The sequence below is a fragment of the Protopterus annectens genome, chromosome 11.part0, assembly GCF_019279795.1.
Source record: "Protopterus annectens isolate FY-2018-M chromosome 11.part0, PAN1.0, whole genome shotgun sequence".
Lineage (NCBI taxonomy): Eukaryota > Metazoa > Chordata > Ceratodontiformes > Protopteridae > Protopterus > Protopterus annectens.
In genome coordinates, this window is record NC_056745.1 from 1,333,961,554 (window position 1) to 1,333,978,431 (window position 16,878).

General features: G+C 43.5%; 1 protein-coding gene across 1 annotated transcript in view; it reads left to right on the forward strand.

The window, feature by feature from the left end:
• Positions 1-16,878, forward strand: part of LMF2 (lipase maturation factor 2) — a 698,972-nt gene that overhangs the window by 301,983 nt on the left and 380,111 nt on the right. Inside the window, 1 exon segment of the mRNA XM_044088653.1 lies at positions 16,169-16,205. Coding sequence (XP_043944588.1) covers positions 16,169-16,205 — 37 coding nt within the window.

A 16,878-nucleotide genomic window follows, 5' to 3' on the forward strand; every position in this document is an offset into this window, starting at 1 on the left:
GCAGTCCAGTGAAGGAAGGAATTCTAAAATGTTGGAGAGCCAGTGGAGTGTAGTTCCAAAGGTAACATGTATTATCAGAAAGGAAGGCACGCTAAACAGTTCCTAATGAAGCTGTCCATTTGGCTCGAAAGTTTTTGTGGCCATGGCCTTTGTAGACTTTGTTTGGTGTGGTAACAGCCACTGACTTGATGATCACATAAGGAAAATGTATTGTGAATCTAAGGGTGTTGATGTGTGAAGTCCACTCAGTTAAATGAATGGTAAGTGTTTACTGCAGGTTCAGTAGTGAAGTCTGCCTTTTTTTCATTGTGTATGTAAATGATGTTGCAGAGCATCTATAAGTTAATGTTTGCCTTTTTGCTGGTGGTACAAGCCTTTCCAAGAATGATTGCGACAGAAAGATGAGAGAGTTTTTGCTGAATTAGAGGAGTAGATTCGGACATGGCAGCTTTAGTACAAGAATTAAAGGGTACACACCTGGAAAGGGAACATTAGCAACAACACACAAGGAAAGGGTCATTTTGTTAGTGATATAATGTGGCTAAAGGTTAAACAAGCAGTGTGAGCTCAAAACTCAAAGTAACTTCCAGCAAGTAAAAGACACCCTCTTCCAGGCTTGATTGGTTTACTATTTTAACCACCAAAGATCCCTTACAAACACCATTTTAACACTACAAAACAAACTGTTCCCCATTATCTTCAGACTATAGAAACCAAAGCAAAACGTATGGCTTATAAAGGATCTTGAATCTTTTCTCACCCTTGAGATCAAGTATGGAAAACTTGGAATGCAAACTCTGCAGAAAGTAAAGAAATATTTTTTAATCTAGTCAAAAAGGCATCAGAGGATGTAGCCTTATTCCCACAACACCAGTCAGCCTCACTTATCAACTAACCTACTCTGGACTCAAGTAGTCACACCCCAAAAGTAACTCGCTCACACCTGCTAAAAGCTATCTGCTCCCCCAACTTTCTTAAATAATTCTTTGCTTTCCACCCATCACTCAACACAGCAAGACTCTGCAGTCCTTACCGTTGTACTTTTAAGAAAGTGTCAACCCACAGCAGCTTCTGTCCATGCTGGGCAAGAACACTTGGCTTGTGACTTTAGACCTAAGAGTCATACCTGCATGTTCCAATCAGGCAAACATGCAGAAGATACCTCAGATTCAAGGCTGGCTCAATGCATTACCAATTCTCTGCACTGCCCTTTGGCTTATCTACTGCTCCCAGGGTCTTTACAAAGTGCCTGGCACCAGTAATTGCATTCTGCAGACAAAGAGGAAAACAAATCTATCCTTGGACGACTGCCTCATTCAAGCAGAGAACAAGGACTTTCTACTACATCTGGCGTTTGTAAAGAGAATTTTAACAAGACTAGGGTACACAGTCAACGAAAACAAAACTAGTACCCTCTCAGGAGATAATATTCCTGGGTGGAAGCATAAATACAACTGCCCAGATGGCTTATCTCACACCAGACAAACAAAGGCAACTGACTGCCTGTATCAAAAAGTTGGCAACAAAGGCCCAGTTATCTGCATGAAAAATGCTGCAGGCTTTGGGCTTCATGGCATCCTGCATTCTACTAATTCCATATGCAAGACTGCATATGAGGAAACTTCAGTGGTACCTAAAAAGTGTTTGGACTCAACATTGCCACAGCCTGGAAATAAGGATTACTCTCCTTCCCTGTCTGCAACAGGAGTTTCGATGGTGGGCGAAGGCTTGTCACCAGAACAAAGGTCAGCCATTCACTTTACCCCCAGCCAGGCAGACATCCACAACGGATGCATCAGATTATGCCTAGGGAGCCCACATGGCAGAAAGATGTATTCAAGGCACATGGTCCGCAAACCAAATGCATCTACATATCCATCAAAAAACGCCCTGACAGCCTTCAAGGACCTACTTCATCCGGGACAACTACTGATAAAGACAGACAACACCACGGTCATGTGGTATATAAACAAGCAGGGAGGCACTCCTTACCCCCTTTGCAGACTAGCCATGACTTTGTGGGACACAGCATTGACTTACCAAGTACATCTGCAGGTACAATTCCTGCCAGGAAAGACAAATACTCTGGCAGACTAACTAAGCAGAAACCTCATGGATCCCCACAAGTGGAAATTGGATCCACAAGTCTTCAGCATGATAACAAGGAAATGGGGATGCCCGGATATAGATCTAGTTGCCTCTCCTCACAACTACCAACTAAAAAGATTCTGCACAAGGACTTATCACAGACAAGCATGGAAAGTGGATGCCCTATCTTTCAGCTGGAAAAACTTAGCAGTATATGCCTTCCCTCCACTACCTCTCCTCCCCAATGTACTCCTAAAGGTCAGACAAGAGAAGCCAAAGATGATACTGATTGCCCCAGACTGGCCCCGCCAGTACTGGTATCCAATCCTAAGGAACTTTTCTCAATGCCCGGCTTGGACCTTACCTCAAATACTGTCCCAACAAAACAATCAGATCCTGCACAGCTAACTCAAGACCTTAAATCTGGCAGCATGGCGGATAATGTAGTCATACAAAACGCACCTCTCACTAAAGCTGTGATGGATGTCATTTTGGAGGTCAGAAGGCGTGGCACTAGAAAATCTTATGCTGGAAAATGGAAGAGATTCTGTGCTTGGAACCAGTCACAAGGAATTGACACAGCTGTACCAAATATCCCTCAGATTTTGCAATACTTAACTGAGATGCTGGACAAAGGCCTATCTTTTTCATCAGTTAAAATTCACGCCTCTGCCATTTCGGCTCATTACAATACAGAGCCACCAATCTTTTCTCATCCTTTAAGGCAGTACCTCAGAGGAGCCAAAAACTTAAGGCCTCCAAGGAGATCACCAATACCTGCATGGGACCTCAACTGTGTCATGGAAAAACCCACCCTGCCTCCTTTTGAGCCAGCCGGTACAGCTGATATAAAGTTTTTTATCTTGGAAAACAGCTCTGCTGCTAGCAATAACTTCTGCAAGACGTGTTTCAGAGTTACAGGAACTGATGGCTGTCGAACCTTTTATCATTTTTTATCCAGACAGAGTTTCTCTGAGGACAAACCCGACATTTATGCCTAAGTTAGTATCCAGTGTGGCCCTTAACCAAGCTATTCATCTGCCAACCTTTTATCCAAATCCACAGAACTGGGAGAGAGAATTCTGCATTCTTTGGACATACACAGACAGCTTCAATTCTACTTGGACAGAACCAAAGTTTAGAAAGACAGAGCAATTACTAGTGGCATATGCTGCAGGATCACAAGGAAAGGCTATCTCAAAGCAGACTATTTCAAAGTGGATAGGCAACTGCATTTGTTTCTGCTATTCACAACATGACGAGCCAGTGCCTAAGGGCATTAGGCCTCATTCAACCAGAGCAGCAGCCACTTCAGCAGCCTTCCTCAGGGGAGTACCAGCCAAAGACATTTAGAGGCTGCTACCTGGAGTTCAGTGCACACCTTTACAAAGCACTATCATTTACCACTCTACTCTGTCCAGGGCAGGCTTTGCAATTGCAGTTCTGCAGGCCCTCATAGCCACCCCTAAAGCTATTTAGCTCCAGCTTCCCAACTATAGCTTTGGGATTCAACCCAATTGTAATGACTGCAACAGTGAAACACTAAGAACATAGTACAGTTGTGTACACTTAACATAAATGTAGATGTTCAAGTGTATTCACTGTTGCAGTCCAGGTTACCCACCCGCCATCCCCCTTACTTTTGCTGGAACTTATCTGTACTTCTCTAATCTGTACAACCTATGTGGTGTATTTGTAGATGAAGATAAAATATACTTTGGTACATGTATGTTTTAACATTTTTAGCCTACACTTTTGGGGACACCTGACATCTGGGGCAAGAAAAACTGAAGAAAATGGCGTCTGCTGCATCTTTTGTGTCCCTGACGCTCTGACGTCAGGGAGGAGGCGACAGCAGCCGATGCCAGACCAGGACTTTGGAATTCAGGCCGACTGAGGGCAGCCTGCCAGCAGGATAACCCAGTTGTAATGACTGTAACAGTGAATACACTCTAACATCTACATTTATGGTAAGTGTACACAACTTTGCTTTACAGTAAAGTTTGATGAAGTAGCGGAATACGTAGGATGCAGCATTATATTTACATATACATTTGAAGTGACGGTCAGCAAGAGCAGATGCTTTTATGTATTACTCCTGATCCATCAAGATACAGTAGGGAGCAGTCCCCCCTCACACATGGGAGATTTGCACTCTGCATAACCCCACATCTAAATTGTGTGCCCACCTCCAAGATTATGTTACACAAAAGTAATCCTTACTGCACTGTTCTGCAGTCACATAGAAGGAAGTTCTCCACAGTTCTGCAATCCCTCGAAAGATGTTGGGTGCAAAACTGACTGTAATTATTCCTGACATGCAAAAAAAAGATTCTTGTACCAGTGAGCCTCCAAATCCATTACCAGTGTGTCTGTACCAAACTTCTACAGCTATTGGGGAAAAAACATTATTTGATGTAGTTTAATCAGTTTATACATCTCACATTATGGTTAACTAAACTAGTAGTCAGCTAGAGGCAGTTATGTTTTATGTAAGTATATGTTGAAAAATGTCATGGAAGATGTTCATTGTGTTTCACTGTTGCAGTCATTACACTTGAGTTATCCTGCTGGCAGGCTACCCGCAGTCGGCCTGAATTCCAAAGTCCTTGTCCGGCGTCGGTTGCTGTTGCCTCTTCCCTGACGTCAGTGCGCCGGGGGTATACGACACCATTTTCTTCAGTCTTTCTTGCCGTGTGGTGCCCGAAGCAAAAGCAGTTCGCAAGTGCCGGTTGGTCGACTCCTGAGATTTTCGAAATCGAATTTCAGATCCGAAGTCTTCATTAAAGCTAGGTACCCCATTGGGGAAACTTTTTTCTTGCTCCAGACCGATGTCAGAAAAAGTTAACAATTGTATTTCTTGTGGGAAGCAAATACCTCATAAGGATTTTCACTCTTACTGTATTCCTTGCCTAGGCCCTTACCACGATGTTGCTTGTTGTCGGTTTTGTGCTAGATTTAACCAACACACTATTAAGCGTCGGTACGATTTTGCCTTTCATTACTTCGGCCGTAGATTCAATTACACAATGTCGTCTGAACAGCCGATGACTGGAGTTTCTAAAAAACGCAAGGATAAAGACAAGGACAGGCATCCGAGGTCGAAAACCGATGATGAGGCTGCCGCTAAGCTAGTCGTTTAGCCGGTTCTCAGTGAGGTGCTTTCGCAGCCCCTGACGCCCGCTACCACAGAGCCACAGGCCGCTTCCGACTCCCAAGTGGAGCCGACTGGGCCTCTGGAAACTTAAGGTATTGGATCCTCGATTCCCTCAGATGGGTCCGTAGCCGCTGTGCAGGCATCAGCTTCTGAGGTTGTTTTCAGACCAACTCAGTTATATGTAAAGCCATCTTCAGCTTCAAAGCCAAAGACTAAAGCAGCTCTAAAGACAAAGAAACAAGTACAGCATTCTCCAGGACAGGCTTCCATGCCTAAAAAACAAATGCTCAAAATGTCCGAAGACCTTATTACTTTGATCAGGGGTTCCCGTCCCCCTCCTGATAAGAGGCCGAGGCAAGAGACAGAATATGAATCTTCAGATCAGGTTTCCATTTCCTCTGATTCCTCCTCTGATCAGGAATACTCTCTTCCTCCCTATGAGGATTCTGATGCTGAAGAATCTATTCCTTCAGCTTCTCCTCCTGAAGATTTCTCCTTTGGGGAAACCCTGCATACCATGAGGGAGCACTTTCATTGGGAGAGCCAGGATTACTCAGAATCTAAGAAAAGGCTCAGATTTTCTTTTACTTCCTCAGCACAGGCCCCTTGCTATTCCCCCAGCACAGGCCCCTTGCTATTCCCCCTGTTCTGTACATTGTAGATGATGTTTTTCAGAGTCTAGCCTGTCTCCAGACTCTATACCCCCTGCGCCGGTCAAGCCAGACAGGTACTACAGGGTCCCAGATTCCCATAAATTTCTATATAAAAACCCTGCTGCTGACCCAGAAACCATATCTCAGGGCCCTAAGGGAGTCAAAGCTTCTACTGCAGAAAACCCTGTCCCCTCTTAGAGATTCCAGGGCACTGGACAGGTGGGGGAAACAAAGTTTACACTTCTGCTACTTTGGCTGTAAGGGCCTTAAATTGTCAATTTCATATGCTTAAATATCAGCAATACTTAATGTCACTACTATAACAGAAAATGTTGACTAACTCTGAAGGTCCAGAAAACAAGGAAATGCAGGATATATTGCATGCAGCTGAACAAGTGGGAAAACATACTTTGCAATGTGGTTTTGATTCTTTGGAGGCCTCTTGTAGGGCCGCTGTAACGGGTTCTGTGATTAGGAGGCATGCTTGGTTAAAGGAACAGAGTCTGCCTGATCATGTCAAAGCAAAATTATTAGATGCTTCATTAAAGCATGATACTTTGTTTGGTGTTAAGGCAGAAGAGGTGTTGAAGAAAATGGTGGATAAAGCAAAATCTATGCAGACAGTTAAGGATTTCTTACAGGTACAGCCACCCAGATTTAGCAGGAACTGGCCTTCAAAAAATTGGTCCTTTCCAGTGTCAGACAGGCCACAAAGAGGAAGGTACAGACGCCCTAGAGGCAGATCCCAGCCCCAAGGCTCATACAGGCCTAAACAAATGGGGCGCTTCTACCTACAAAAGCGGAGAAGACTAATCTCAGCCTTACAGGAAATAGTCCCAATGACTTTCCTCTACCAGTACCAAGCACTTACCTTCTGGAAGCTCCCTTAGGGGGAAAACTAGCACTTTTTTCACAAAACTGGCACATGATCACCCAGGACAAATGGGTTTGAATATAGTGTCTCAGGGCTACAGGTTCCACTATCACACCCTGCCAAAGGCAAGAGGCATGCCAGACCTGCCACATAATCAATGGGCAGAGGCACAAAAGCAGGTTTCATCCCTCATGGATTTGGGGGTCATTCAGCGAGTACCACTACAGGAGCAGGGACAAGGATTTTACTCACGACTTTTCTTGGTACCCAGAAAGGACGAAGCCTGGAGACCAATACTGGACCTGTCTATTCTAAACGCTTATCTGCACGTTCCAAAATTCAAAATGTTGACTCTGCAGCAGCTTCTGCCCATGCTGGGCAAGAAGGCTTGGCTTGTAACTTTGGATCTAAAAGAGGCATACCTGCATGTTCCAATCAGACAATCTTGCAGAAGATACCTCAGATTCATAGCTGGCTCAATGCACTACCAATTCTCTGCACTGCCTTTTGGCTTACCTACTGCGCCCAGGGTCTTCACAAAATGCCTGGCACCAGAAATCGCTTTTTGCAGACAAAGAGGAATTCAAATATATCCCTACTTGGACGACTGCCTTATTCAAGCAGCGAACAAGGACATTTTACTAAAACATCTGGCGTTTGTAAAAAGATTGCTAATTTGCCCAGGGTACACAGTAAATGAAAAGAAATCAAAACTAGTACCCTCTCAAGATAATATTCCTGGGTGCAAGCTTAAATACAACTGCCCAGATGGCTTATCTCACGCCAGACAAACAATGGCAACTGACTTCTTACTTCGAAATGTTGGCAACAGAAAGCCAGTTATCTGCAAGAAAAATTCTGCAGGCTTTGGGCTTCATGGCATCCTGCATTCTATTAATTCCATATGTAAGACTGCATACGAGGAAACTACAATGGTACCTGAAAAGTGTTTGAACTCAACATTGCCACAGCCTGGAAAAATTAATTTCGCTCATTCCCTGCCTGCAACAGGAGTTTCGATGGTGGACTCAGGCCTGTCACCACAATAAGGGACAGCCTTTCACCTTACCCACTGCCAGGCATATAATAACAACAGATGCATCAGATTATGCCTGGGGGGCCCACATGGCAGGAACATGTATTCAGGGCACATGGCCCACAAGCCAAATGCATCTTCATAGCAATCTAAAAGAAATGCTGGCTCTCCAAAATGCACCGACAGCTTTCAAGGATCTGCTTCATCCATGACAACTGCTGATAAAGACGGACAATACTACAGTCACGTGGTACATAAACAAGCAGGGAGGCATGCATTCCTACCCCCTCTGCAGACAAGCCATGATTTTGTGGAACACAGCTCTGACTTATCAAGTACACCTGCAAGCACAATTCCTGCCAGGAAAGACAAATACTCTGGCAGACGAACTAAGAAGAAACCTAATAGATCCTCATGAGTGGAAACTAGATACACACATCTTCAGCATAATAACAAGAAAATGGGGATGTCCATACATAGATCTGTTTGCCTCCCTTCACAACTGCCAACTACAGAGAATTCTGTACAAGGACTTATCACAAGCTAGCATGGAAAGTGGATGCTCTATCATTCAGCTGGAAAAACCTTACAGTATATGCCTTTCCTCCTCCCCAAAATACTCCTAAAGGTCGGACAAGAGAAGCCAAAAATGATCCCGATTGCCCCAGACTGGCCACGCCAGCACTGGTACCCAATCCTAAAGATGCCTCATTGCCTCAGATTCCTCATTTACTGACCCAACAGAGCAATCGGATACTACACAGCCAACTCAAAACCCTAAATCTGGCTGCATGGCGGATATTGTAACCATTCAGAACACACCTCTCTCCAAAGCAGTTATGGATGTTATTCAGGAGGCCAGGAGACATTGTACCAGAAAAGCATATGCAGAAAAGTGGAAGATATTCTGTGCTTGGAACCAGGCGCAAGGAATTGACATGCTTGTACCAAATATTCCTCAGATTTTACAATACCTGAGATGTTGGACAAAGGCCTATCCTTTTCATCAATTAAAATTCATGCTTCTGCCATTTCAGCCCATTACAATACGGAACCACCTATTTTTTCACATCCACTACTAAGGCAGTACCTCAGAGGGGCCAAAACATAAGACTCCCAAGAAGAGCACCAATACCTGCATGGGACCTCAATTTTGTCTTGGAAAAACTCACACTGCCTCCTTTTGAGCCAGCCAATACAGCTGACATAAAATTCTTATCATGGAAAACAGCTCTGCTCTTAGCAGTAACTTCAGCAAGGAGAGTTTCAGAGTTACAGGCACTAATGGTGGTTGAACCTTTTATAATTTTCCATCCGGACAGGGTTTCTCTGAGGGCAAACCCAACTTTTATGCCTAAGGTAGTATCCATTGTGGCTCTTAATCAAACAATTAATTTGCCTACCTTTTATCCAAACCCACAGAATAAGGGGGAGAGACTTCTACATTCTTTGGACATACACAGACAGCTACGCTTCTACTTGGACAAAACTAAAGCTTTCAGAAAATCTGAACAACTCTTAGCGGCATATGCTGCAGGATCTCAAGGAAAAGCTATCTCAAAGCAGACTATTTCCAAGTGGATAGCCCACTGCATTCATTTCTGCTATTCTCACCATGGCAAATCAGTGCCAAAGGGCATCAGGCCACATTCAACCAGAGCAGCAGCTACTTCAGCAGCCTTCCTCAGAGGAGTACCAACTAAGGACATTTTGGAGGCTGCAACTTGGACTTCAGTGCACACCTTTACAAAGCACTACCACTTACCTCTTTACTACAAATCTAGAGCAGGCTTCGCCACTGCAGTTCTGCAGGGCCTCATAGCCACTCCTAATTCTATTTAGGCCCAGCCACCCTACCTCAGCTTTGGGATTCAACCCAAGTGTAATGACCAACAGTGAAACACGATGAACATAGTACAATTGTGTACCTACCATAAATGTAGATGTTAGTGTATTCACTGTTGCAGTCCAGGTTACCCTCTCACCATCCTCTTTATCTTTGCTGGACCTTATCTTTACTTTTCTATTATATACAACCTATGTGGTGTATTTGCTTGTAGATGAAGGAAAAGTTGTTTTTGTGTATGCATACTTATTGGCATAATTTAGCCTGCCTGCAACTTCGAAAAAACAACAACAAACCAGGAAATAAAGGAAGCCTGTAGAGCTGTTAATTTATTAACAGAGGAACTAACTAAGCTGGATGAAGGGATTAGGAATGACTCCAATTTTTTGAGGTATACATATGATTATGACAAAATGTTTCCAGCATTGACCAGCAGATGAGCAAGATTACAGCGACCAAAGTCAAGAAGCTGCAGAGGGTCATAAAAGCATATAAGGAAGGGGTGGCTTATCCTAAGCCCCCCAAATCTCAAGGCAATTATTTAAGGGTACCATCCAAGGCTTTTGGTGACTGCAATGTTACTAATGAGCCAAGACCCATTTTGCCTAATCAAGAACAAGATGGTGCATCCCCTGGGATCCCGGCTGCTCAGAATCAAATTAGTGGGAGCGATCGGCCAGGCTCCCAGGGTAAGTCGTCAATTATCCCTTCAGATACTGGGAGTTCAGATTTTCAGAAACCAGCCTCACCAAACCAACAATCACCGGGCAGGAAGAACAGGTACAGAACCAGGAACAGGAGGAACTGAAAGGGACTGAACAGCTGCTCAACCACTAGTCATAACCAGTTTGAGATGGTTTTCAATTCAAGGAAGGATTTCAAAATTTTTAATTATTCAAGTTTTGTTTTCCCCCAACTACTAGTGGATTTGTTGGCTAAAGGCTTATCTTTTGTGCCTTCACGGAGGGCACATTTGGCCAATACTATCATTGACTTAAAACTCTTTGTGAGAGAACTCAATTTACAGTTAATAATGGGGGAACAGAGGATCTTGAACAATCCGTTCCACATTGCTAGTACCTTCAACCCCCCTTTGCATTTGTCTTTAAGCCTTTTTGAGCAGCTATGTGACTTGGGATATTTGCTACCTGCTGCAGTCCAACAGATCGGTGCCCTTTAATATCAGCAAAGAGGAAAAAGATATTTTGGATTTACTACGTAACTCCTTGGTTCGGGTCATGCAACCAGATAAAGGCGGGGGTCTAGTGGCCATGGAGGGAGATAATTATATCAACCGAATGGCAGCTATATTGGAGTCCAAGGCATACAAAGAAGTTTCAAGAAATGAGTTGAATGTTAATATAACTTGAGTGAAATCTTACTTTGAGGACATGTTTATCAGCGAGGTCATTGATGTGGATGTTTTCAATGACATCTCTACCCCTAATCCAAGAGTACCAGTACTCTTCGGGAATCCGAAGATTCATAAAAGCACCCAACCCCCCCCCCCCATGCACCAATTGGTTAGCGCAAGGGGTAGTATTACATATGCAGCGGCCAAAGTTGTTGACACAATATTGAAGAAGTATGTTTCCAGCGAGGCACACATATGTAAGGACTCCTGGTCATTTTTGGCTAGGGTTAGCCAAATTCCATTCAGTATTGAAAGTTTTTTCTTAACAATCGATGTGGTAGATGTATACTCTTTGATCCCACAAGATGTGGCTGTGGAATGGATTCAGGCAATCATGATATCTAAGCAAGCACCGGCTAATGAAACTCTGATGATTAGAGAGCTGTTAGACATTGTTCTAACATGCAGTTTCTTCTCCTTTAACAACAGATGGTACCATCAATTGGTGGGGGTACCCATGGGATCCCCTTGTGGGGCCAGCGTCACCAATTTGGTAATGGCTTTTTGGGAGAAATAATTTGTGTTTTCCAACTCTATTATCCAAGAAAAAGCCCTTCTATATACCCGATTCTTGGATGATATTTTCATTATTTTGAAGGGCACTAGTGAATTGGCCAAGTCCTTAGTTACAAGTTTTAATAATTTTACTGAATTTCTCAAATTCACTTCGAATTCCTCTGAGGAGAGAATTGCTTACCTGGATGTGGACTTGCACAAGAACATAACCCAAGGTTATCTAGCCAAAATCCACCGAAAAACCACATTCCCCAATTCTTACTTGCATTTCAACAGTAACCATCCACTCCACCAGAACAGATCAATCATGAAGGGCCAGTTGGTGAGAGCGGCAAGGATGGTATCAAGAGACAGTGATTTTTTGGATGAATGCCTTTTTATTCAGGATCTTTTCCTGAACAGAGGCTATCCAGGTGGTTTGGTGGCAGAAATATGCAATGAGGTTTGTTTGAAGAGAAAAAAGGGGCTAGAATCCGCCACATAACACAAGCACTCAGGTCTCTCAACAGCAGGTACAAATATGACTCAGTCATTGTCCACGCTGGTGTAAACGACCTGAGACGTACCTCCTTGGACTACATGAAAAGAGACATTGAGGAGCTCTCTGATTATGTAGCCCAGGCAGGTATGACCCTGACCTTGAGCAGTATCCTACCTTCACCAAGAATGATGCCACAATACAGAGATAAGATGATCAGCTTTAACAATTGGCTTAAACACTGGTGTCATTCAAAGGGGATCCAGTATCTGTCTGCCTGGGATGACATGCTGGACAAGCCATGCTGCTTCACAAGGGACGGCTTGCACGTGTCACCCTGGGATTCAGGATATTGGCAAAGGCTCTTGCCACCCCATAGTGCCTTTTTAGGCAAGGCTCAAATTCTAAACCTACCACCCTAGAACACAAACAAGGAAAAAAACTAAGGGTAATGCTGCTCAATGCCAGAAGTCTAAATCTCAAAATGCACGCACTCGAGGCCCTTCTCAGTATGGAGAACATCGATGTCTGTGCTGTGACAGAAACCTGGTTCAAGGCTCCTGAGAGCACCCCAGCGCTATCAGGTTTTACCTCATATCATGCGTTCCGGCCCCAAAATCCGGACAATACCAAGAAAGGAGGGGGGGGTATCCATATTCATCAAGGACACCCACACCTCAAGACTGGTGGCAACGCACGATGCATCGGAGACCATCCAGGTGCAATTAACCATAGGCAAGACTGCTCTGCAAATTGTAGCATGTTACAGGCCACCCTCACAAACTCAGGAAACTCACATGGCCTTCCTGAAAACACTAGAGGGATAAATGTATCACCAAACACCATCATACTAGGTGACTTCAATTACCCTAATATAGACTGGGAACACTACTCAAGCCCAAACACCCTAGCCCAAAAGTTCCTGGAATTCATAAACTCAAATGCCATGGAACAACTAGTCACCATCCCCACAAGAGGAGATAACATATTTGATCTCATCATCACGAACATGGGAGCACAATGTTCAACACCGAAGTATACCCCTCACTGGTGAGATCAGATCACAAACTAATCTCGCTGGAGGTCCTCATCCCACCCCCACCTGAAATAAAAAGACCACAGTAAAGAACTTCTCAAAAGCCGACTTCACACTTCTAAAGACTAGTGTGGTCTCCTTTCAGGCCCCGAGCCGGGCGGAAAACAATACTCAAGCCGCTGAATCACTTACAAACGCCTTCTACCAGCACCTGCAGGACTGCATGGATAAGGCAATCCCAAGCAAAACAAAGACTCTTTGTACCAAAGGCAAGCGTCCAGTCTGGTGGACCCCAGCCATAAACAAACTCTACAACAAAAGGAGGAAGCTACTACAAGATAGAGCAAAATCCTTAAAAGGTAAGACACCCTTGATCACTATAAGTAAAAACTAAGAGCTCTCATAAAATCATCCAAAGCAAATTTCGAGAGAAAAATAGCTAAAGACTCAAAAGACAATCATAAGGCCTTCTTTAGCTATGTTAGAAACCTAGGAGGAAACTCCCAGATATGCTCAGAACTAGTTCAAAATGATGTGAAGATTACTGATCCTACAGACATTGCCAACATACTGGCTGACAGGTTCAGTGCAAACTTCTCCCCCCCAAAAGGAGAGATATCTATACCAAATGAGTGCAGCCCCCCAAACATCTCCAACGCCCAAGTGAGAACTGCTCTCTCCAAAGCAAAAAACACAGCATCCATGGGACCCGATGGTGTCCCCGGCTGTGTGCTCCACGAACTCAATGAAGAATTAAACCCACAGCTACGACAGCTGTTTAATCAAAGTCTTACCTCTGGATACGTACCCAGGGAGTGGCGCACTGCAACTGTGGTCCCACTTCACAAAGGCGGTGCCTCCACAGACCCTGGAAATTACCGGCCCATTAGCTTGACAAGCCTTATCTGCAAAACCATGGAGAGGATCATAATGGACCTCATAAATAAAGACATAGGGAATTTGCAGACTTTTGATCCCACCCCGTTTGGCTTTGTCAAAGGCAGATCATGCCTTTTAAACTTGGTTGACTTTTTCGAAACAGTCACCAAAGCCATTGATGAGGGAAAGGCAGTCCATACAGCCTACCTCGATCTGGCTAAGGCCTTCGATACAATACCCTACTCGGGTATCATTGAAAAACTCATCAGCTTAAATGTTAACCCATACATCACAAGATGGGTTGCAAACTGGCTGAGTGACAGAACCCACAGGGTCAGAGTTGCTGGCGCCATGTCAGACTCAAAGCCTGTCACAAGTGGTGTCCCACAGGGCTCAGTCCTGGGCCCACTCTTGTTTGGCATCTACTTTTCCGAAGTACAAGCAAACACAGGAGGGTTATGGCTGACAAAGTTTGCAGATGACTGCAAACTGCGCCATAGTAGAAAACACATCTGACACAGATATCCTTCAGAAGGGTCTCACAGAAATGGATAACTGGTGCCAGAGCCACGGCCTAAAGTTAAATGCCAAAAAATGCATAGTCATACTCTTCGGGAAAAACAAGGTTACCCCTAGCTACCAAATAGGTGGCAATCCACTGAGCACAGTAGAAGTTATCAGGGACCTGGGGACCCAGGTTGATAGTAGTCTGTCATTCGACACCCATGTAGCTAAAGTAGTTGGGAAGTCCTTCTACATTGCCCACCTTATCATGAAGGGATTCTCATCTAGATCAAGGGAGGTCATAGTCTCCCTTTACTCATCACTCATCAGACCAATGATTGAGTACAATGCCCCATTCGGAATGTATCTGACCCGACACTTGCAGCAGCTGGAGAGGACACAAAAGTTCCTCACCAAAAGGATAAAGGGTCTCAAAAATCTGTCCTATGCTGCCCGACTGAAAGAACTCCAGCTCTATTCAGTCGCTTACCGCTTGCTCAGAGGTGACCTTTGCCTAACATACAAGGCCATGTCAAACCCAGATTTGATGAATATGCTTCACCTCAAAAAATCTAGATCCATCAGAGCCACAAGGGCGGGAGACTTAAATCTCGACACAGCTATTAATAGGACGTGCTGGAGGGATAGATTCATCACCCAAAGACTCCCTATGCTGTGGAACAAAATCCCGGTACATGTGAGGCAGAGCACCTCGCTGGCCTTGTTCAAGAGAAATCTTGACCAATGGATGGGAGATCGCAGATATACCCCAGGAATTACCTCAGTGTCACTGCTCGACAGAGGCACAGCAAAATAATGGGTATAGTTCCCCATACTAAAGGGGTGGCGTAAGCCACAAAACGATGGGCTAGGCTTATAAATGCCCTCAGGCAGATAGCCTAGTATGAACCTATGAACCTATATTAAGCAATCTGACTTCAGAACCAGGCCTGCCTCCTCAAATAGTCCAGGACAACAACCTTTTTTCTTGTAGTTTCATTACTTCTTATAATGTCGATGCGGGTCAAATCGTGTCCATTATTAAGAACTGGAGCTTTCTCGTGTTAGACAATCAGGTTTCCTCCCAGATTGGACCATTACCTAAAGTTGTGTTCAAGAGAGGCTTGAACCTTAAGAATATTTTAGAAACGAGCACCCAGCTGTTCAATGCTAGATCAGGGATGTTTAAATGCAGTATGTGTAAATACTGTAGGTTTGTACAAGCGGGTACTTATTTTATGATGAGAGATTTCAAGTTTTACATCAGGGGGAGATTTATTAGCTAAGTGCACTTCATGCCCGTCTTTTTATATAGGGAAAATGGACCGGAGATTGCAGGAGCGCCTTTATGAACATTTGTATGCCATCAGAAAGGGAAAATTGGACAATGCCCTGGCCAAACATATTAAGGAATGTCCGGATCATGAATTCACTTTTACTGTTATTGACCAGTTTGTTTCAAACAACAGGAGGGGCCCTGAATCTTTGTTAGAACTTAAGAAACTGGTATGGCAGTTAAAATTGGATGCCTACCACTTCCCAGGTTTAAACAGCACTCTATCCATTGCTAGTGTGCTGAAACTGAGGAGTTTAAAAAGGTAAGATGTTATTAGGGAGGATGAATAAGCAACTCTTCACTTGAATTTACAATTTTCTTTTATTATTTATCATATTTTCATTTATCTAGTATTTTTCCAGTTATATTTTCGGTACAGACTAGTTATGTATTTTAGTCATTGAGTTAGTTTTTATATGTATATTTTAAGGTTTGTTTTTTGAAAGTGTTTTATATATACAATTGTTTACTGAATATTTAATAAGTGTGGATATTTTTAAGGTTTTTGGATAATTTTATACGTTATTTTCAATATGGTTAGATGAGGATTTATTTGCACTGTGTTGAGGTTGCAAAATGCTTTTCTTGACAAATGTTTTTTTCGATAAATGCTTTTTAGATAAACGCTTGGTAGTTTACATATTTTTTAATTTAAAATTGTTTTTATATAAAGTATTAAGATATTCATAAGATTGCAGAGTAGGGGCAATGCTTTTAACTTTAGTACCATGTCTTTTTAAATGTCCATGAATGGAAAGGTTATGCGGCGATGTCATGCATTTTTGCATTTAAATCATTAAAGAAAGTGGCGCGCTATTTGTAAACTTTATTTCTGAAGAAGTTGGAGAGGTACGCTGACAAAAAGCAGGGGTGTTTTGTTGCTTAAATAAATTTTTACAGCCGTTGACCGTATTGAAGCTTTTGCGAGTGGACTTTTATTCATTCAAGCATTCTGGTGGATCGCTCTACTGGCTTCCTTTATTTCCTGGATAATTTAGCCTACCACTTTAGGGGCACCTGACATCTGGGGCAAGAAAAACTGAAGAAAATGGCGTTGGCTG